The 23263-nt window shown below is 47.9% G+C and overlaps 2 protein-coding genes and 1 non-coding gene across 3 annotated transcripts in view; all 3 read left to right on the top strand.

The window, feature by feature from the left end:
• The first annotated feature begins 10003 nt into the window (after positions 1–10003).
• trnas-uga (transfer RNA serine (anticodon UGA)) lies at positions 10004–10085 on the top strand. The gene has a single exon. It is a non-coding gene; the product is annotated as a tRNA-Ser (tRNA).
• Positions 10086–15208: 5123 nt separating this feature from the next.
• LOC142988586 (galactose-specific lectin nattectin-like) lies at positions 15209–17665 on the top strand. Its single transcript, XM_076137784.1, has 7 exons — positions 15209–15284; positions 15383–15427; positions 15640–15655; positions 15753–15844; positions 15973–16107; positions 17076–17184; positions 17367–17665. Exons 2-7 carry the CDS (start codon positions 15383–15385, stop codon positions 17426–17428), a joined length of 459 nt encoding a protein of 152 aa, XP_075993899.1. The 5' UTR covers positions 15209–15284; the 3' UTR covers positions 17429–17665.
• Positions 17666–19223: 1558 nt separating this feature from the next.
• The window catches only part of LOC142988620 (lambda-crystallin homolog), a 9953-nt gene continuing 5913 nt past the window's right edge, over positions 19224–23263 (top strand). Inside the window, exons 1-4 of the mRNA XM_076137838.1 lie at positions 19224–19368; positions 19994–20101; positions 21024–21150; positions 23204–23263. The exon at positions 23204–23263 is cut by the window's right edge and continues 102 nt beyond it. Coding sequence (XP_075993953.1) covers positions 19328–19368; positions 19994–20101; positions 21024–21150; positions 23204–23263 — 336 coding nt within the window. The 5' untranslated portion in view covers positions 19224–19327. The remainder of the gene's footprint in view (positions 19369–19993; positions 20102–21023; positions 21151–23203) is intronic.

The following is a 23263-nucleotide window of genomic DNA, read 5'->3' as shown; positions in this document are numbered from 1 at the left end:
GGGTTGAACTTCATTTCAGTACATAAATAACTGAACACCAGTTCTTCACATTTTCTTGAGTAGCAATTGGCTCTCTCTCTCTCTCTCTCCCCCGCCCCCCTCTCTCTCTCCCTGTCTGTCTGTCTGTCTCTCTCTCTCTCCCCCCCACACCTCTCCCTCTCCCCCCCCCCTCTCTCTCCCCCTTCTCTCTCTGTATATATAGCAGCACAGATCCCAAAGCCACTAATCAACATGACCACAGTCCCAGCCTGCAGCATGAAGCCCCAGCTTGTGGTCGCAGCAGGGACAGACCTCTGATTGGCTGACAGAACATTAGGGACAGCCCTGTGGTTGGTGGAGCGAAAGTGGCTTTTTGGGGGAGGAAGAGGTCTCCTGAGTAACATGGTGGGTTGAGATGGGGACTGAGAAGCAGCTTGAGAGAGAAGATCAAGCAGCTTCCCTCAGGACCAGCTCCGTCCTGCTCCTGAGTGAAGCTGCTGATTCTCAGAGAGACCGGCCGAGGGTCCGGTCCTCGGAGTGCAGAGGCTTCAGAAGAAACAAGTCACACAGCTGGGGACAGTGGCCCACCAAAATAAAAGCCCAACATACTTACAAACAATAAGAGAGCTGGTTCACACGTCAGCTGGAGACAGAGAGACATTCCTGCCTGTCTGTCTATCAACATCCACATCTTGTATGAAACAGGTATTTGTACAGTAAACATGAGTTACTTAGCCATTTCTCCACGTGTGTGTGTGCTTTAACACTGTGATGTCTGAATGAGGTTGTGAGACAAAGGGAAGTGTGTAGCGACGGCAGGTTTGTGTTAAGGTGACGCACGGCCGCAGCACTCGGCCGCAACAAAGGAGGGTTTGACCGCTGTGGAAGGGGACATCTGAGGTCACGGGGTCGTCTCTGAGTCACACTGAAACGCTCTGATCATGAACACTCACACTCTGGGGAGAGGGAAGGGAGCTGAAGTCAAATACAGCAAGAACAGAGCTGCAGAAGAAGAAGCAGAGCCTAGGGAGTCTTACACAGAACACAAGGAGTATATATGTCATATACAGTACTGTGTATACTGTTACTCTGGTGGTGATTGACAGGAGGGTGTGGTAGTGATCAGTCCACTTCCCACAGAGCTACAGCTGTTCCTTCCTCCTGTGAACTCAACAAATACAACAGAACGATGACGTCACTGCATTCCTCTCTGCATTTGTATGGCTTTCTGTGTGTGTGTGTGTGTGTGTGTGTGTGTGTGTGTGTGTGTGTGTGTGTGTGTGTGTGTGTGTGTGTTACACGACATGGGGGGTCAACAGAGGACGCAGCAGCACAGAATGAGCTGCAGAAACATCTAAAGTGCGAGTTCCTGTCCCGTGGTTCTGAACGTTCACGCCTGCAGCTTTACCGGATCTTTACCCAGACTGAGGCGCAGGGCGGCCATGTTGGCTCTCACTGTCCTCCACCAAAGATAGACTCAGATGAGCGGGTGCAGCATCCTCCCATGCCCTCTTTCCCGTCCTGGTTACATAACTTCGACCTCCAGCTGACCTTACCATACTTGGCGGTAGTGGGAAACAAAATCCGAGGTTCATCCTGCGTTACACAACGGCAGCCAGATCAGGACGCTCTGCCTTCCCTCTGTAAATGAATTCAGAAGTCGGAGGATCGGCAGCTAAAGCCGAACTGCAGGGGTCCAACTCCCACCTGTCCCTCCACAGGCTCCACACGCGTGTCCTCAGAGTGACGGCTGGTGTTACCATGACAGCTCTATAGCGTACATGCTATAGGACATCTATGCTGTGCTGCTGCTCGCCAGCATTCCAAGCTACCTGCTGAGTGTGGAGCTCCTCACCTACAGGGCGTCACTATAGGGGGCTCAGCCTGTTTGGGCTCCTGGAACACAAACTCATGATCGCCTCGGGCCGCTGTGTACAAACACTCCAGAGCAGGTCAGGAAACATGGGAGAGACATGAGGACAGAGAGCAGTGTGTGTGTGTGTGTGTGTGTGTCTGGAGGCATGCGGGCGGTCAGCAGCCTCACACGCAGCCAGGAGGGGGGGGGGGGGGGGACATGGACCTGAGGGCGAAGGGGACAGACCCTAAATAGTGGCGGTGACCTGAGAGACACAAAGACACTGAGGACAAGCGTCAGGGACAATCTGACGGGCCTGTGGATGTTCTGGTTGAACCTCAACCCTTAGCCTGTCCTCCAGTGTCGGCGCTGAGCGGTCGCCCAATTGCCGCACAGGACGTTTGGCTTCATTACGTAACTGTAGCGACACAATGAGCGGCGCTGTGAGGGAGCTATAATTGGCCCAGTTCCCATACAGAGCAGACTGGACCTCCTTTGTGGGGTTGGGTGTCCCTGTGTACAAATACACAGAGGTCAGAGGTCAGAGGTTTGTTTGTGTCTTTGTTTGTGCTGATCCGTCACCACGACAACACCACGTCAGTCCATCACGAGGCCTGTAGTCCGTCTGAAGCCTGCAGAGGAGCAGCTGATGAAGAAGATCAGAAACAACAAACCTTCCTGTTCTGTGTTTCCTCACACTGTCCAGCCGCCGTGTCGCTCACACTCCTGCGTCTGTGTTTGAGACCGAGCCGACCTTTGACCTCTGGCTCACCGCTCAGCTCGTGCTGCATTAGCAGGCCGCAGGTAAGAACGGAGTGTGTGTGTGTGTGTTTGATGAAATGCACGCTGGCAACATTTCAACCGGCTGTGTGTTTGTGTGTGTGTGTGTGTGTGTGTGTGTGTGTGTGTGTGTGTGTTACCATCACTCATATACGGCACACACAAACACATGCACAGACGTTGCCGCAGGGCGAGTGTGACATGAGGTGTGTGAGGCCTTTTTTACTTTGTTATTAAAGGCTCATCACTGCCTGTCTGTCTGCCTGCCCTTCTACCTGCCTGCCTGCCTGTCTGCCTGTCTGTCTGCCTCCTCTTCCAGCAGTAGGTGGTGACGAGACACCAAATGCGTACAAAGTGAAGACACCAGCTTTGCTCCAGGCGGTCTTCTGTTCTGAAGCTCCCATCAGGTCTCAGGTCTGCTGTGTGGGAGGAGGACAGGAGATCCTCGTCCTTCACCAGTGAGCTCATCCACACACACAGCAGACGGCTCAGCAGTCAGAGAGGCAGCGAGGAGGAGGTGGAGGAGGAGGAGAAGGGGTTGGGGCATCTACTAAGAGGGAGGAAGAGGTCCATTGTGGTCTCCAGCTTGTCCCTCACTTTCTGGTGGATTGAGCCTCCAGACTGGTGTGCAGCTGGAAGTCTGCCCTCTTGTAGCCGATGGCAGAATTATTCTGGGTCATCTTGGATCTGGCCGTGTTGGGGAGGAGAAGGAGGAGAAGGAGGAGGGGCGGGCTACTGCAGCCTCAGCACCTGTGTGGGTCTCTTGGTCTTGCCAGCATCCTGCGGTGAGGAGGGATTGTGTTGTGTTTAGCATACGGAGCCAAACACAACACTTATTAGTCAGAAACCGGCCATGAAATCATAAACACGAACCTGATATCTTCATCCCCTCATTTAACCCTGTCGCCATGACCACAGGCTCAGGCAGCAGAGAGGAAGACTGCATGGGGAGAAGGGAGAGAAAGAGGACTGGACCTGCTGATCCAGAGGTGACAGCAGAGGAAGCCACATGATTGACAGACTGACAGCTTTGTCTATGGAACCATCAGATGTTCCTCCACCTGAAGGTCCAAAAGGATGACCTGGGCTCCTCCCCGGCCTTCGGCGCCCTTGCCTGACCTGTGCCGCCCGCAGGTCCACACACACCTCTGAGCTGATTGATCTCCAGGCTTCAAAGCATGGTCTACCTGCTGCAGTACAGTAGAGTTAGGCATTAACGGTGGGTCGGCTCAGGAATGCTCTTTGTGTCGTGTCGCAACCCGACTGTCAACAGTCAGACACAATCCTTGACGTCCTTATCAAGAGAGCGCCGAGCCAAAGTCAACTCCTTTTGTGTGTGAGATTCCTCCTAGGGCAGCGGGTGCCAGTCACCGTTGCATCACCGCGGCCGCCGCCACGCACGGCCGCCCCGTCGCTCGGCGGGAGCGGCAAGTATTCTGGGCACGCATGGCCGGATCGCAGTTTGAGAGGATTTAATCGTCACCTACAGATGGCAGCGGGAGATTAGAGCCACGTGAGCGCTCCGGCATCGGAATGTGGTCTCACAGGCAGCGAGCGGGGCGCCGTGTTTACGTTACACCCTGAGAAACTGGTTCTGTTCATCCTTGGGCCCCCCTCCATTTAGATTCAATGAGACGGTACCAAGAACCTGACACCGCCGCAACACGGGTGGACTACTGCTGCGGCTTCACGGCGCCCTCGCAGCGCGGCGTTGCAAAGACGCAGCAGGAAGAAACCACTTAGCTCAAATATTTACAGTCTGCCTCCTGCAGCGAGGCCTGGCGGCGTGCTGAGGAGACGTCAGGAGAGCGGCCTGCTGCTGCTGTGTTTTTCCAGGTCTCTGCTGGGTAAATACGGCGAGCGGCTGAAGCCATGTAGCAATGTTAGTTTGACAGGAATGAGCCCACAGAGCCATCAATCCCTCCGGCTCATTAAAGCTCTCCAAACACTTTTCCTGGCACACGTGAGGAGAAACCTGCAACATCTCAAGCTCTGACACCAGCGTCTCACTGAGGAGCAATAAGAGCCAGGAGGCCAAGACAAACAGGCCGCCGCTCTTTCCACTGCAGCAGCACGTGCCGCCGCTGATGTCATCGCTTACCGGCTCTTCACTGCAGAAACGGGGCTTTACTGAAGTCTGAAGCTCTCAGGTGATGATCACCTCCAGCTCTGCAGCCTAGTGCCTTGCTCAAGGGCACCGGCAGGAGTGTTCATCTAACACACACACACACAATCAATCTCAATAACATAGAAGAGAAATTAGCTGAAATCCATCTGAGGATGATTAGATTACTCCACCCAGAGAGAGGGAGAGGGAGAGAGACAGAGAGACAGAGAGAGAGAGGGAGACAGAGAGAGGAAGAGAGAAAGGGAGAGAAAGAGAGAGAGAGAAAGAGAGAGAGAGAGAGAGAGAGAGAGGAAGAGAAAGGGAGAGAAAGAAAGAGAGAGAGGGAGAGAGAGAGCGAGACACAGAGAGAGGGAGAGAGAGACAGAGAGAGAGAGAGAGGAAGAGAGAGAGAGAGAGGGAGAGAGAGAGGGAGAGAGACAGAGACAGAGAGAGAGAGAGAGACACAGAGAGAGGGAGAGAGAGAAAGAGGGAGAGAGAGAGGAAGAGAGAGAGAGAGAGAGAGAGAGAGAGCGAGAGAGAGAGGGAGAGAGAGAGAGAGAGGGAGAGAGACAGAGAGAGAGAGAGAGAGAGAGAGAGACAAAGAGAGAGAGAGAGAGAGAGAGAGAGAGAGAGAGACAAAGAGGGATCCAGTACCTACATCACCTGGACCCAGGTCTTGTGGTCCCTTGTAGGTAAATGTTGCCGTAACCCTGGTAACATAGGATCATATCTAATCTACTGCACATCTTTACATCATCAAACTAAACTCTTCAAAGGTCTGGTCGTCTTGCTGTTTCACAAAATTCCAGGAGGTTTCTCTTGTTTCTAGCAGGGTTTTGTTTGGAGTTTACAGTAATCACTTCCTGCTCTGGTTAAGTTGAGGTTGTCACCAACAGTACCTGTTGTCCTGGTAACAGAGTGTGTAACAGGGCGGCGCTGGCGGAGAGACGGTGCTGCAGGACAATCAGCTCCATGTGTGGACGCGTCACACAACAGGCAGACCAAAGCTCTGGACGCTCTGGACGCTCTGGATGAGGAAAGAGAAAGGAAAGCAGATTAAGGACAAATTCAAGCTGATTCTGCACTCTGGATCCCAAAAACAACAAAAGAGCTCCGAGCTAAATCCATAACTGTGTTAGTCAAGAACCAAGAAGTGATTGATTGATTGATTGATTGATTGACCCTCACAGGACTGAAATTCCACCTGCACCTCGGGGAGTCGGGAAAAAATAAACCTTTAAGACTTCACTTGGATGATTCCAGCTCCAATCAGTCCAAACAAGTTAGAAAAGAGGAAGTGGCGCTCAAACGACCTAAGATGGCTGCTGACCCTCATGACCCCTGTGACCTCACGCTGTCCAGACTCTGGCCTCTGCTCCCTCGGTTCGTTCCTCAGACACGACACACAACTATTTGCGATCGTCTGAACCGCAGATCTGACATTTCAGGAAGTCGCCGTGTCAACTGTTCCTTCCGGTTTCCCCAGATTACAGGCGGTGAGGCATTTGTGGCTCGGCGCCACGCTTCACCGCCATTGGCCTATCGTCACCTCAGAGAAACGCAGACAGGTGTTCACTCAGGCCGCTGTCACGTTTACTGTGTCTCTGACTGACAAAGAGGCGGGACGGCTCCACACAAGAGAGGTGTAATTATAGGAGCGCTGAGTGTAGAAACAGAGACGGAGACAAAGACAGGCCAGGAGAGGGGACGGGACCGAATACAGAGACAGAGACAGACGAGGAGAGGGGACGGGGGTGTGGGGGGGAGAGTGAATGTGTGTCTCTGTGATGCTTCTGTCTGCTGGACTACAGAGACACTTTGTTTACACTGCATCGGTCCCCACAGGGACACTCGTCAATCATCAATCTCTTCTTTTGATCAGATTTGTTCCAATTCAATCCGATACAACTTTATTGACCCCTGAAGGACGACAGCTTGAGGCCTCACACACCATGGAGAGAAGCAAACAACAAACACACACAACGGCCAGTTCCACGGCTGCTGGCGCCTGAGTCACGTTGGACTTCTGTACTTTAGCACTTGTGTCTTACTGTCTGTCCTCTGTCTGTCCTCTGTCTGTCCTCTGTCTGTCCTCTGTCTTGTCCTCTTCTTCCCGTCTGCTGGGCCGGTTCTCACCCTGCAGCCTGTCTCATTGTGCAGTATTTGTTCCTCCTCCAGGGCAGAGTCTCGTCCAATCACATCTCAGCCCAGTGAAGCAGCTTCAGTCCCATTTAAGTCGATGATGTTGGGATTCTCCTCTTCCAGAACCTCGTGGTCAAGATGGCAACACCACGTTTCTCCATGAGTTACACACAAACAACACAAACACACAAACACACAGAGACTCAAGGACAAACACAGTAACAGTCAGAGTGGAATTTAAGGTGGTATTTAAGGTGGTTTAGCGTGAGCCTGGGTAAAGTGTGTCTCTGTAAGGAAAAACAGCAAACACCTGCAGCCTGAACACCGTGTGAGTGTGTGAGTGTGTGTGAGAGCCCTGATCACACACCATAATGAGAGCCTGACAGCAGTGAAAGCGTGTGTGTGTGTGTGTGTGGGTCCAGCAGCTGCTCCCCCTCCTGACTCACACAGGACACAATGCTGTCTGCTCCTCATGGTGTTGACAGTGATGATGATGATGATGATGATGATGCCTCCTGACAGATGTCCACTCCTGATAAACACACACCTGTCAGCGATGCAGTCCAGCCTCCATCACAGTGCAGAGACGTAAGCAGGTGAGGAAGAGGAGGAGAACCCCGGGACAAACTGAGAACAGACTGAAGAGTAAACACTCAGCACTTACTGGTCTACATGTGCTTAGTATGTGGGATCAGGATCCATCTCCTCGCCCACCTAGGGAGACCAAAGCACACACACACACACACACACACACACACACACACACACACACCCTGAGAATGTCCCCCCTCCGTGTGGACCCGTGTGATGTCCGGGGGGTTCTAGGTCACAGCAGCGGTGAGGCTCCAGTCCCTAACATGCTCCGCTCAGACGACTGGTACCTTGTCCTCCGGCTAAAGGGTGTAGGGAAGCATGACTGAGTGTGTGTGAAAGAGTGTGTGTGATTAGGCACGTGTGTGTGTAAGTATGTGAGGCTGTGAGAAAGTGGATGAAAAGGAGGTAAAGTAGGTGAGTGACAGCATGAAGGGGTTGAGTGTGTCTGAAGAGTTCAGTGGAGAGAACTAAACTAACCTTCATGTATCAGGTGAACCCTTCAGAGAGCAGCTAACTAAGCTAACTCAGTCTGTTATACACAAGAGGGTCTGGCTGAAGTAGCTTTAGATGAATAAACGTAAATAACAAAGTACTAAATACAGCAGGCTGAATGCTGCTCAGGTACATAAGAGCTAAAAACAAAGACCCTCGTAGAAATACATAAAATATAGTGACTCACTTAATCAAGGAGAGTTCTGGTTCCGGGCTCCACTCAGCCGTCCGGTCAGCGTAGCTCCTCCTCCATTAGCAGGTGGCTCCTCCATTAGCTGGTCCAAGCTAATGGAGGAGCTCCCTGCCGCGCTGTTTGAGCCTCCCTCCGCTCTCGGTCTCAGCCTCTGGCCCTCTAGTAAAGCAGTAACGTTGGTCCAACATAGGCTCCGTTACTCCGCTACAGCTGCTCGGCCACACGCACGCACGCGCGCTTTCTTCTTCTTCTTCTTCTTCTTCTTCTTCACTGTAATTGGCTCGTTACATTCATATCCATGTAAATATTTCCTTCTTCTTTTTGATTATTTGCTTATGAATAACAAATAATACATCAACATAAATTAAATATGCTACAATAAACATGTAAACAAATCAATACATAAACGTAAATCCACCCTTTAATGGATTCATATCATCACTTTAACACACATACAGCCTTATTTTACTCTAAACACAATTACAAACTATAAACAGGGAGATGTATGTGACCACATCTGTAAATGTGGAAGGATCCCATGTGAACAAACACACACACACACACACACACAATATACTACTGTATATGTGCATCATGTAGAAAAGAGCTTGTTCGTGTGTGTGTCTGTGTGTGTGTGTGTGTGTGTCAGCTGACCTGGACATAATCATCAAATCGCTCACAGACGTCGGCCAATCTGAGTTTCATGTTTCACACACAAACAAACCGGGAGCAGATTCAAACACTGATGCCTTTTATGAACATAAATGATAAATCTGTTAGGAGCCAAAGTATAGATTCACTTTATGAGCTGATGTATTCACAGGTTGCCCACGCGACCATGAAGCTTCAAACTTAAACCTGAAGCGTGAGGAACAAAGTGCGTGGATGTAAACAAATAGCAGCGCTGTGGCAGGCGAGCGCTCGGCTCTGCGGCGAGGTCGGCGTCTTTCTTTGTCCTGACAAAGAGACACAAAGCGAAGCGACGGGCATTTCCTCTCTCTGATGCTCTTTTCCCGTGGCCTCGGGGGTCTTGCCTTGCGTGTCTGCTGACCTTTCCTCTCCCATTTAGCCCCCAACATGAGCGGGGGAGGAGGTTACTTCTCCTGAAGATAAAAAGGTCCTCACTGGATGTCCCACAGGCCATAAGTAAAGACCCTTTGTGGTGACTCCTGATGGCTGCAGGTAAAGAAGCTCCAGAGGTCTAATGAAGCACTCTGACGTCGTGAAGAGCAGTAGCTTCACCCTGTGACCTCAGGAGGGAACAAAGTCAGCTTCCTGCGGACGCAGCCCCGCCCCCCACGCCTGATGACCCACAGTAACGCATTCAGGAAGTGGCAGGATAGCGACGGCAAAGTGGTCTAATGGTTATTTGTGATCTACACAGCATCGGGAGAGCGCCAGCTACACAACGCAGCTCAATTAAGAGGATCATCAATGAGGAAGTAATTAGGTAAGAGTTTTGAGGGGAGCAGGGGGGTCTTTCTGAAGCATTGAGGGAAATCACCCGAGGATGGGATGTGACCCACATTTGGGAGAGAAAATATGGGGGGCAGCCCCTCTATCCGGAACCCCCACAACCCCCTCTGGGCGTCCCGCCGCTTGGTTCATTACCCATCATAAACATGCCTACCACCCCCACCCTGGTACACACACACACACACACACACACACACACACACGCTCCCTGCCCCCCTGCCAGTCTGTCACTGATCATCCTGTCCTGGTTTCATCCTCTGACCAGATTCCTTTAGTGTCGTCACCAGATTCCTTCATACTGTAACTCCAAACTACTGACTTCATAAAACCTCACAATTGGTTGATTGTATTCGCATTTAAATGGATTTGTGCGTGTGCAAGTGTAGCTGTGATGGCTGAGTGGTTAAGGCATTGGATTTGAAATCCATTAGGGTCTCACTGCGCAGGTTCAAGTCCTGCTCACAGTGATTGGACCTTGTACAGAAGGAAACGTGTCTGTGTTTGTTTACACACCACAGTGATTGTAATCTGACGAGTGTCAGGTCATCCTTTGCTCCATCCTGTCACTTCCACAGGGAGAGACCCTGAGCTTTCGTTCAGACGCACGCTCTCAGTAGGTTACATTTATGGCTGCATTTCATTGCACACAGTTTGCCTCCACCTCCCTGACTGTTACTCCCTGTTACTGAAAGCCTCACTGGGTGGATGGACTCTGTCCTCAGGCTCTGCAAATGGAGAGTGTTCTCTCTGTGAGACAGGCCGACAGACAGTACTGTATATTTCATTTGTCCTATCACAGCGAATGTGACCAATGTCTTACTGTGGTCTTTAACGCCCTCAAGTGGTTAAAATAGAGCATAACCTTAGCTGTCAACTCTGACAAGACACAACAGTTATACAATTGAAGCATTAACGATGCTCACGCAAAATAAATCTATATTTTTTATTTTTTCTAAACAATATGCAATACACTGTACAATAATGTGCATGGGACAAATTGGCAACAGTTCTTTTGTGTGTAACAGGTGATTGCATCCACCAAACACATTTTGTTGGGAACAAGTTATTATTTATTAATTTTAGCTTTTCCTTTTTTTTTTTAACTGTCATTACTATATTTTAATTCAGATTGATTCATTGTGCGTTGTTCTTGTTTTTATTTGTGTATTTGAGTTCTTCATAAAGCGTGTAAGCTAGTGTACCGTTAAGACGAGTGTCCAAATTAGCTGGTGACTTTAGACTGAACGAATCCCCGTTTGCTTAATGACAGCAGGTGTTGAAAGAGGTCGATAAGTAATAAGACGTTTTACTTATTTTCATCTAAAGTGCCTTCACTCTGTCTTTTGTTATTATAGAGGGCGTTCGCGTTAACAGCTAAACTATCACAATTTCAGCCGACGCCGCTATGCTATAGTAAAGTAAACGTGGTCACCCGTTAATACGTCACACCAGCGGCATAGCAAAACAAGAATCATCTTCCTCCTTCATTCATCATCAAACTCAAGCTTTCATTGTGATGCTAAAGTTCTGGCTCTGTTCTGATTGTGGTGAGAGTGAAACCTGCTTGGATTCAATAAAGTACTTGCATTTGGTTGAGCTTCTTTCTTTCTTTAAAGCTCATTTTAGTTTGTATTCTTATTTGGGGTCCCAGCACAAAATGCTGAAACGCTCAAATGTTAATTTGATCTTTTCTGCTAGATTTGCCTCCAGCGGAAAAACGCAAACCGACAAATCGACTAAATAATTTCAAAATCACAAAATGTTTCCAATATTTGACGTAAAAAGTTATTCTGTTTCTGTTTTATGACTCAATCTTCTTTGTTTTCTACTCGGATCCACTTCCAGCTCCAGTGGACTTGGGTCAGTTTGTCATGACCCAAGTTTCACTTCACAGACTTGTTGACTTGGTAAGACTCGAAAAAAAGAAGAAAAAAAAAAAAAATAGAATTATTGTCGTCATCCCAAATCTGATCAGTAAAGTAATACTCTGTAGCACTTTGGGATTGTCCCTAACTATGCAAAGTGCTCTACAAATAAAATGTATTATTATTATTATTATTATTATAAATGCAGAAATCATGAAATCAATCCCAACTTCCTCCAGCAGAGGGCAGAGCTGCTCACACTAACGAGCAGACTGAACCTGAACGCATCATAATAATTAATAACTTTATTCAGCGGGCAGATTAAAGACATTACAACAAAGCAAACATGTAAAGAAAAAAGCAGAGGCGTGATTTTATACAATACATTTATGTACACGTATACACTTTAACAAACGCACAGAGCAGCTGATCAGAGTCTCTGCTTCAGTCCAGTGTGAGGTGGATCAGCTGTAGAAATACAATGAGACAAACCTTCAGGCAGAGGCCACGCCCCCTCGTGTTTGCTTCCACGGGGGCAAAGTAAAAACTACAAGAGCAAAAAAAGCAAACCACAAAGGTCAAAGCCTCAACTGTCGCACTTCCTGTTGGATTGGTCAGGCCGTCGTATGAAAACGTTTCAGTCCAGACTTTTGTCTTTAAACTTTTCTTACAATTCTTCAGAATGTATGAATGTATGTTCACCCTTAACTCCTCGCCATCCCTTTGGTTTCATCAACACAAGCTCCTGTGCAGCATCAGCGACCCCAACGACCGCTGTTGTCATGGCAACTGTGTGTGTGTGTGTGCGTGCGTGCATGTGTGTGTTTGTGTGTGTTGTAGGCACATTTGTCACTGTTGTCCAATGAAGATTCAGCTCACACACACACAGAACAATCAACAAACAAAGGCACTCTGGGAAGGATTTCTGGGTAAATGTGTCAGAACGGAGACTTACCATGATCTGTGTGTGTGTGTGTGTGTGTGTGTGTGTGTGTGTGTGTGTGTGTGTGTGTGTGTGTGTCTGGGAGCCTCCAGGTACGTGAGCGAGGTCACAGCAAAGGTCTAGGAGCCGCCGTTCTGGGCTTGATGCTCTGGCTGAGTGCGTCTCCGTGGTTACTGCGCCGTCGGTCTGGGCTGGAGGGGGCGGGGCAGGAGAGGCGGGGGTGTCGAAACAAGACATCCACAAATGAGAGAAAGGGGCTAAACAGGCAACGACCCCCTCCCAGGAGAGAGGCAGACACACCCTCCTTTCAGGTCTCTAACTGTTGTGTTCAAAATTCTTCTTCAGGCCAGCAACAAGGACTTCAAGGAGAGGGAGAGAGAGGCCACACTTAGGCTGTTTATCAAGCAATAGAGGTTAAAGTTGTGATGCAGAGTATCTGACTCAGCTGAGATCTCATGGTCTCAGCTGAGGTCTCATGGTCTCAGCTGAGGTCTCATGGTCTCAGCTGAGGTCTCATGGTCTCAGTTGAGGTCTCATGCTGCTTCAAATGGTCCACAGACTTCACGCAGTTAACTGTCTACATTTCCACAACATGAGCCCGAACCTTGGATTTCCATACAATTTATACTGTTCAGTGTGTGTGTCTTCTTCGTGTTGGTTTGTGGTTGGTGCACAGGCGTGTCCACGCCCATCGGCACACGATTCCCTCTTCTCAGGTCCTGTGCATTACAGATAGTATAGAAGTAGTGCATCTTGCCGTATCTGGCGATGGTATGCCAGTGGGGGTCTTCTCCTCTTGCTGACAATGTACCCTTTTGTCAGTTATACATTTCCTAAATTGGAACTCGGTATTGAGCTTCCTGTTGAACATGGGCTTTCTGAGAATCTCTTCTCTGTGAGGCTCTTATGTTGGAGGCCCACTTGAGGCCTTTACACTAACACAGTACTTTCCACTAGGTCACAGCCGCCTAGTTCAGGGGTCTTCAACGGTTTTCAGGCCAAGGACCCCCAAACTGATGGAGAGATGGAGCAGGGACCCCCTTCTAAATATATTGTATAAAATTGTTTTTTATATCAAACTGGGCCTAGTGTCCTGTAGAAACATAGCTACCCTGTTAATGTGCATTAAATTCTAAGCTATGCGGCGAGGTTCCCCGTGAGGTTCCCGGTGAGGTTCCCGGTGAGGTTCCCGGTGAGGTTCCCCGTGAGGTTCGTGGCTGGGGTTCGTGGCTGGGGTTCGTGGCTGGGGTTCGTGGCTGGGGAGGCACTGACTCTTTCGAAATCAGATTTACAAATATATACAAATTCAACAGAGAGCAATGCACTCTCTCAAATGCAACAAATTCAACCACATCTAGAAAATGATGACATTTTCCCAAATTTGACAAATATTTGAATTTGCCCCAAACTTGCTGCAAATGATCCTGGTGCCATCTAGATGATGTAGTTGAGATTCTGGAGCTCTCGCTCTTTCCTTGTCGAAGAGACGGCCCTTTCACAGAAATGACCCATTTGATCATTGGTAACACTGACATTTTTGTGACACCCAGTTATGAAATGAATACATATAAAACACTCTTCAACCTCCATAGCTCTGTAGCCCTGTAGGTTTTGGGACACAAAAGTCCAAATGTTGGAAGACTAAAGTCCTAATATCCAGAGAATTAGACAGCTGAGCCTCAGCACAATGTCTTTAATGTGACACAAACTGTGTTTTGCTGCTGGACTCCATGATCAAAGTCAATACAGCCTGAGAATAAACTGCTGAAGAAGTTTGCACAGCATTTTCATGTTTAATTTGATGTTTACCAAAGATCCCCAGGTTATTAAACAATATCAGAATATGTTCACATCCTTAGGGCTTCATTCAGTGATCTCAATGTGCTGACACTGCCTAATTTGCCAAACTCCTGCCTGTCACACGGTTCCCTCTCTTGATCAAACAGTCCCATGGTCGCTCTCAGGCTTTTGTTGCAGTAATAAACTATGATACAGCTTCTTTTTGGTTGGTTGGACGTAAAGGAGCAGTTCCCCTAGCATACACAGTGTAAGTTCAACCTTATGGTCCCCATAAAGACATCTAACCCATAATAGCTCTACAGTCTTGCTTCCTAGTGATTCCCTAACAACCAGCTGGCAGTGACACAAGTTGCAGTTTGGATCTAAACCTAAATGCATCCTGATCTGAAGGTAGAGAGCTGCATCTTCATCAACTCTTACCTCTGATCACAAACTCTGTGTGGTGAGCAAAAGAAAGTGATGGTGGAGACGATGAATGGATGAATGTCTCTCATCTCATCCCACCTTTGACCCTGAAGAATGGCAGCACCCGTTCAGATTCTGCTCCATCTGCAGTGAGATCTTGTGGAGCCGAGCTGAGCGCCGCCACTTCCTGGAGACCTCAGATGATTTTTGAACTGATGTGACAATGAGACATCCAGACCTTCTTCCTGAGGTGAAGGGGACTCCAGAGTCTCAGGGACTCTGAGGAGTCATGGTTTATGAATCAGTGGAAACCTTTCACTTCTTTTCTATCTTTGTCACTTTGATGAAACTTGATGCAGCCGTGGAATCGTTCCATCTTAAAGTCACATGGAGCTCCTGAGGCTGAAACCGTCTCAACCTTATTAACCTTTATTCAAAGCACACAGATCTGCTGCTTATTTACTGAAGGCAGCTCCTTGATGTGTCATTATAGACACATGATAATACAATGTTTGTGTGTGTGTGTGTGTGTGTGTGTGTGTGTGTTTGGGGCGATGTTTTGAAGGTATAAAGGTGCTGAGTTTCTTCCTCCAACATCATCCTGACACAGAAACCTGCTGCTGCAACATCAGCTCCTCTTCATCACCACTGAGGTCAGTGTCTTAACTTTGTTTGGTCTGATTCTGTGATGCCTTTACTGTCTGAATAAAAGCTCAGTCATCTGGACTCCTTCCATGTCTCTATTCCACAGATGGCATCCTTTCTTCCGCTCCTCACGCTCCTCACTGTGGCTCTGGTGAGTCAAACACACACTCAGGTTCTTAGGGCTTCATCTTCCATTCCAACTGTGTAGTGTTCTGTGCTTTCTACTTCATCTTCCTCACTTTCTCTCCTCCTTAGTTTATTGTCTTCAGATCTTCTTCATTCTCTTGTTGATATCTTAACAGGAATTTGACTCCATTGCTTTTTGATTTTCCCTCTGACTTTGTGTTTCTTCTTCCTTTACAGTTTGCCTCAGCTGAAGGTCGGTCCTGCTTCCTTCCTTTGATTACATGTTGTGCAAATGAACATGAACACAATCATTGATACATTTTGATTGACTGACTGGTTCTGTGTGTTAGGGCGCTGTTGGCGTCATTGCAGAGGTTGGGGCCGGTGTCACGGTCGTTATTTCCTGCCTGTATTGAGGCCTCTGAGCATGCCTGACGCTGAGGTAACCAATCAGCTTCCAGCTGCTCTTTAGTCATTTCACCTTTAGTTCAGATGTTTTCCTGAATTTTAAAAGTTCATTCAGACTCTTTTCTTGTTTTTAATCTCTTTCTCCTTTCTCCTCTCGTTAAGTCTTATTGCATGAGAAGCGGGGGACATTTGGCCTCCTACCACAACTTGAGAGAACGGAAATGTGTGCTGAGATTGATCTGGGCGAGATTTCACAGAGCTCGCAACACCTGGACTGGACTTTACGACGCCCTTAAGGTCAGTAAAGAACAAGGAAAGAAAAATCCTCCCAGAGTTGCATGAGGACACGTCAGTCAGTTGATCTCAGAAGAGTGATGCCTACTGTGGCCAATCACATTAATGTGGGGGAGGAGAGGACACGCCCCCTCCAAGTCAGAAGGCAGATCTCCGTCCAACTAAAAAATGTTACAACTCATCTCACATTTCCTTGGACTCTGAAGAAGGAGAAGGAGAGACTTTGACTCAATGTCGACGTGGTTCCTTAAGATAAGATAAGATAAGAGAAAAGCTAAGATAAGATCGTTTATTTAAGTCATTTTGCATGCAACTGACAGCAATCACACACAATTGAAATTTGTCTTGCACCCCCTACATATCACACACACAAACACATGCACTACAGAGGGGGTGCAGGGCAGCCATTTTTCGGCGCCCGTGGAGCAGTTGGGGGTTCGGTGCCTTGCTCATGTGCACCTCGGCAGTGCTCTGGAGGCAAACTGGCAACTCACTAGCTACCAGTCTGCTTACTTGGTCCACATGGGGGACTTGAACCTGCGACCCTCCGGTTCCCAAACGGAACCTCTACAGACTGAGCTACTGCCTCGCCGAATTTGTGTAGCACACTTGACTCTTATTGTGTTTGGTAACTTTATTCTCCCCTGACTTTGCTTTCTCTGCCTTTCCTGACTGAAAAGCCGTCCTGCTGCAAGATGCCTGATTACATTCACTCTCTTTCTGCACGAGTAGAGAACACAATGAAAATGTGACTCATCGTCATGTCATCCTGTCTTAAAGTGACAGTGCACCATTTCCTGGTCTGGGTCTTCAATGGCAAAAACCCATCCTGGTCACATTGGATGAGTTATGGAGCTTTATGAAGTATTAACAGTTAGAAAGGGCAAACTGACACATAAGCTCAGAGTACACACATATACAAGTACCAACTATTCAATTAACAATCATTTTCCACATCCATCCTCTTCCAGGAGGGTCGCTGGTTCTACACCGATGGCTCCAGATTTAACTACAGACCCTGGAATCACAGGGAACCCAACAACTGGAGGAATGAGGACTGTGTGGAGATGTACTCCTCAGGTACCAAATACTCACTGTATCCTTGGCAACCAGGGCCACCAGGGGCACCAGGGGGGACTGGATCTGGACTGGATCGTTTGTGCTGTTAGAGTTAAAGATGCCACAAAGACAAAGAATGAAACCTTCATCACACAGACCACAGAGATCCAAACTGTTGTCTAATGTCTGATGTCTTTCCACAGGACGCTTCAACGACCTCAAGTGTGGAGATAGAAGATCCTTCGTATGCGCCAAACGCGCGTGATGACCTTCATCATCCTACCATCAGGTCCAACTCATCCTAAACAACAGGCCTCAATGATGTCATCATTTGGAAGGCTGATCCACTGTGGAGGCGTTGTAACAAACATCAACAGAATCACCTCCCTCCTTCATTCATCATCAAACTCAAGCTTTCATTGTGATGCTAAAGTTCTGGCTCTGTTCTGATTGTGGTGAGAGTGAAACCTGCTTGGATTCAATAAACTACTTGCATTCTGAATTTGGTTGAGCTTCTTTCTTTCTTTTGAGCTCTGTAAGATGTAAAATATACATCTATCTATTATAAATACTATAAGAATTATATGGTCAACATAATGTTACATCCACCATCAGAATACTGGCTCCAACAGTCTCAGCCTGATACACAAAACCCAGAAGACTGATCGCTCTTCACCATGGGAGGCCCAGAAAACATAGATATGAGTAGCAGAACTACCTGAGCTTCAAGACAAAGGCTTTTAACACTTCATCCCTTCACCCACCAAAGGGCTCTCACACACAGGCGCACACACACACAGGTACACACACACACACACACAGGACAGGAGCACTCAGGACAGAAAACATCTGTTAACACACAGCAGGACACATCTTCATCAAAAGAATAGTAGTTTTATGACCTCCTGCTCAATCTGTACTTAAGGCAGAGTAGCATAGACGAAAAAAGGATATATTTGGATTCCGGAATACTTTGTGATGGGAATTCAAGTGTTAATGACTAGTGACATTTGTTTAATTATAGGACTTTCAAACGTTCAAATGATACGTGTTAAACACGCGTGAACGGTAATGTGAATTAAACCTCTGCGTTATGTAAAACATATGGCTTAATTGATCACCCTTAGTTGAACCCTCTGAGTCAGTTCAAGAATATGACCAATATGGCTGACTAGACACGTTTGTGCCCGACGTAACGGGGACGAAGTCGTCGCCGGTAGGTTTGTGGGAATATTTTTCGCTATTCGGTTCCTCGCACCCAGACTCCACCACGACGCATTGGAGAATTATTTAGTCGAATTCCCGCACTAATAGAATGATCTGACACTTAAACTTCTTATTCTAAGCAGACAATTACCGCATCTAATTACAGAATCAACCGATCACAGACTAAAATATCACTAGCAAACCTAAAACAATCTGTTCCATCGATTCTCTGTCCATATACTCAATACAAACAATAGGGACTAATAATGAGCTCCAGCAGCCGTAGCTTCCGGCTGTTTAAATTTCAATCTACTTGTACCTTTAAATTGCCTTTTTTACCTCAGGATATACGTATGAAGTTTAACAACAACAACAGTCAAAATAATACAACCTTCCTTCTTTCTCTTTCTCTTTCTCTCTCTCTCTCTCTCTCTCTCTCTCTCACTCTCACTCTCTCTCTCTCTCCCCCTCTCTAAACAAATATTTAAAAAAATTAAACTAAAAATGAGAAGATAAAAGTTACAATTATTAATGGAATAAAAATAATGTGTAGCGTCTTTTTTTGACACACAAGTGGCAACATTAGTGTCTACGTAAACTGTGAGTGTTAAGATCCTTCCCAGTATTTTTCTCTCTCTATGTGTTGTTTAATCTTCGGACTGAACAATGTGCTTCGTTATTCCATCATGGGTTCTCTTTGGTTCGCTTCATGAAATGGTACATAAAAATTCTTTGTATAATTTGTAAGTGATAACGAACACACGATGAACTCTGTATTCTCATTGTTAATGTACGTTGTTTAACTGTTAATAAAGTTGTTGCAAACGCGCGTGCGTGGACCTTTCGGGACACCGTACCAGACGTAGCGTGACTTGAAGGGGCGGAGCTACAAATGGGCTTTCAGCTGCTGTTGCCCTGGGATATTGTGATCATATGTTAGAACTTTAAAGAGCTGAAAATGAGCTCCTCCGACGCTAAAAGCATCACGGTGATTGGAAGGTGAGTAACAGAAGACTTTATGTTACTTACGTTCAAATTTGCTGCGGGAAATATTGGCGGGAGTTTGCATGACTTCTGCAACGTGATCATAAATATCAGTATTGAGTAAACGCTGCTGTCCACTGCAGTGACCTCAGGACTGAGAAGCAAACATGTTCACGTTTGCTTTCACCGTCTCAAGGGCAAGGATACTGAGAGCTGGAAGAGAGGTTGAGGGTTCGATTCTATCTGTGTAATGAGTCAGTGCACCATTGCCTCATGTGGCAAAGCCAGACAGGAAGACAGGAAAAGGGAAGCAGAGGTCAGCGGGGAGCAGCAGAGAGGTTCAAGCTGAAACTCTGAAGAACACCCACACATTACATTACATTACGAGCATTTTAGCAGACGCTTTTATCCAAAGCGACTTATATTACATTACCACCCAGTAAGTTACAGAGGGGGGAGCAATTGAGGGTTCGGTGCCTTGCTCAGGGGCACCTCGGCAGGGACTCGAATCGGCAACCCTCCGGTTTTCCACACACACACACACAGAGGAGAATTCTTGGTGGATCAGATTCTTGTCATTGCATAGTGTGTAAACTCGTGTGTGTGTGTGTGTGTGTGTGTGTGTGTGTGTGTGTTTAAGCGGGCTGATCGGGCGCTCCTGGGCGATGGTGTTTGTCAGTGGAGGCTACAGAGTGAAGATCTACGACAACCAACCAGGACAATCTGCCAGTGCCATCACAGAGATCAGGTCAGCCTGGGGTCACCTGGGGTCACACATGTCCTATTACACACCATGTTGTTTGGATTGTAATTGTCTTGTATCTGTAGACTGCATGAGAGCCGGGTCACAGGAGCTTTATCTAGACTCAGCACATGCATGTTGTGTGATCACAGACAAACCTCACCAGTCTCAAGTTCTTTGCAGAGAGCCGGCCGACACGTTTGGATTTAGATTTATGTTTACATTACAGCAAATATATCACCACGGTTACGCTTCTTATCCTATTATCAGGTGTGGGATCAAGTCATCGTTTTGCAAGTCACAATCCAGGTCAAGCACTCGAGGGCATAGGGAGAGAGAGAGAGAGAGAGAGACAGGCAGAAAGGGGGAGGGCGAGAGAGAGAGAGACAGACAGGAAAGGGAGGGAGAGAGACAGAGAGAGAGAGACAGGCAGGAGGAGGGAGAGAGAGGGAGGGAGGGGGAGAGAGAGATATTTAACAGCAGGATAATGACTAGTTAGAATATGAATGGTGATGTGACCATAATAAGGTCTATCCAAGTGTGTCACACACAGGTTTGTCTACATCCTAAATAGATTTGACCTGGAATTTCCAATACGATGAACATGAGTCACAGAGGGGCGTGGCCTGAACACACACACACACACACACGTCACGTCACGTCACGTCACGTCACGTCACGTCACCCATCATCACGACACACGTATGTGAGACTTAACTGGACGTTCAAACCAACCTGACTGCATTCAGTCTGGTGCTGCCGCTCCTCCCGTCTGCACCCTGAAGGCATCACCTTGGCTCATCAGTGTTTATGTTGGAATCTGAAGTTGGTTTTAGTTTGGCTCACGGTGTGACATCGTGAGAAATCCACCTGGTGTGTGTGTGTTGTGTGTGTGTTTACCTTGACCTCCACCTGTGTGTTGATCCAGGAAGCAGATGGAGGAGCTGGAGGGAGCCCACATGCTGAGAGGGCACCTGAACGCCTCACAGCAGCTCGCCCTGCTCAGCAGCTATGATGAACTTGCTCAGGCACTAGAGGGCGCCTTTTTCATACAGGTAACCACGCACTCACACACACACACACACACACACACACACACACACACACACATACACACACGCCTTCATTCAGGTGTGATTGCTGGTTTAGCCCAGTTAGAGCTGCATTGTTCCTGAATTCATCACATTGTCTCTCATAACAAAAGATGTACAAAGACAGAAGATACAGACGGGTTCTAGTGGCACCATAACAAAGATCTATGTTTCAGTACAGAGTGTAAATAATAAAGCTGGGACAAACGCACATCTCTTAGTCTAGTGTTAGAGTCGTAACTAAAGCTTGACTGAGATACTTAGAGATTATCATGGTGTTGGGTTAGAGTGAAGACTGAAGGCCGCACCCATGGAGATAGAGAGAGAGAGAGGGACAGACAGGGGGAGGGAGAGAGGCAGAGAGAGACAGAGAGAGAGAGAGAGGCAGAGAGAGGCAGAGAGAGACAGACAGACAGACAGGGGGCAGGGAGGGAGGGAGGGAGAGAGAGAGAGAGAGAGACACTGTAACTCTGTAGGTGGCAAAAGTATAATGACAAAGATCCGGTTGAAGTATTTTCATGGAAAATCCCAAACCTGAAGTGTTTCTGGAAGTGCGGTCAGGGGTCGCGACCTCCTCATGACGGACAGACGTCTTCAGAGCGGACGAGTCTTTCCCGTTAAAGACTCGCTGAGTGACGTTTGTTATGACAAGAAGCACCTGGCTGCTGAAAGCATTACATGACATCTTAACTCAGGATCACTCATCTGGCTTCTGTCTCGCTGAGAACACACACACACACACACACACACACTCTCTCTCTCTCCTATCTTATCATAACACACACACACACACACACACACGTGCGTAGGAAGTGAGGGTTTTTAGCCAAGAAAGTGTCTTCTGAGTTGAGCCTGAACCCGTCTGCTGCAGACAATAGTGTTCCTCATGAGGCTGAGCCCGCCTGGCTGACAGGTACGGCCCGGACCAATCAATAGGCTGCACTGGGTTCACCCTCACTGGGAACAATGGAGGGTTTATTTAGGAACGGCGAAGCGGCAGGTATGAGCGCCTGGTTTCCTGTTCTCACAGTGGGACAGCGGTGTCCTGATAACCTCACACCCGCGGATCACATCGTTCAAAACCTCTGGAGCCAGCGGAGGAGGAGTTTCAAGCTGTGCAGACACACACCAGTGCAGTAATGTGTCTGTGTGTGTGTGTGTGTGTGTGTCTGTGTGAGTTAAATCTGCTCTGTTCAAACCTGAAATGAATTTGATCATTTGATCATGCTTTGGAGTGAAGCGTTGTTTCCTTGATGAGAGGGTTTGATCACGCGTACACGGATCACGTGTTCACATTCCTCCATTCGGTCCATCACGGGTGAGACCGGACCCTGGCTGCCGCTCCTCACGTCACTCTGGGTCGGACCGGTTCAGTCTGGATTCAGGCAGCAGCACTTTGTCTCGTGTCACCACTTCATGTCAAACTTCTCTCTCTCTTTTTTTCTTTTTTCTTCTTCTCTTGTGTTTCTTCACCTCTGCTTTTTTGTTCCTCAACCACTTCTAACAGATATCGTCTCCTCGTCATCTTCTCTCTCCAGTTGTTAGCTCCTCCCATCTCTCCACCTTCACGGGTGGAACCTCTCGTACCTTCTGTACACGTTGATCAGTCTCCACACACTTCAAACCAAACCTCACCTCCATCCTTGGTGGTGTTTGTGATTCATTACATTACATTACATTACGATCATTTGGCAGACGCTTTTATCCAAAGCGACTTACATTACGTTACCACACTTCGCAGAGGGGGGAGCAATTGAGGGTTCGGTGCCTTGCTCAGGGGCACCTCGGCAGGGACTCGAACCGGCAACCCCCCGGTTCCCAAGTGGAAGCACTACCCACTGAGCTACTGCCTCCCTGTGATGTTTGTGTATGAACCTTCATCCTGATCCTCACAGACGTATTTGGGAGTGAGAGCAGGAATGCTGCTCCTCTGCATTCACACTCTTTCAACACTTAATACAGTGTGTGTGTGTGTGTGTGTGTGTGTGTGTGTGTGTGTGTGCTGTTTCTTTTCCAGGAGTGTGTGTTTGAGAACCTGGAGGTCAAGCAGAGCCTCTTCCAGGCCCTGGAGGGTCTG

The sequence above is a fragment of the Genypterus blacodes genome, unplaced genomic scaffold (genome assembly GCF_046128005.1).
Source record: "Genypterus blacodes isolate CSIRO-AG114 ecotype Tasmania unplaced genomic scaffold, CSIRO-AGI_Gbla_v1 ptg000337l_1, whole genome shotgun sequence".
NCBI lineage: Eukaryota > Metazoa > Chordata > Actinopteri > Ophidiiformes > Ophidiidae > Genypterus > Genypterus blacodes.
The sequence above is the reverse complement of the archived record's forward strand: the minus strand, read 5'-3'. Positions and strand labels throughout refer to the sequence as shown.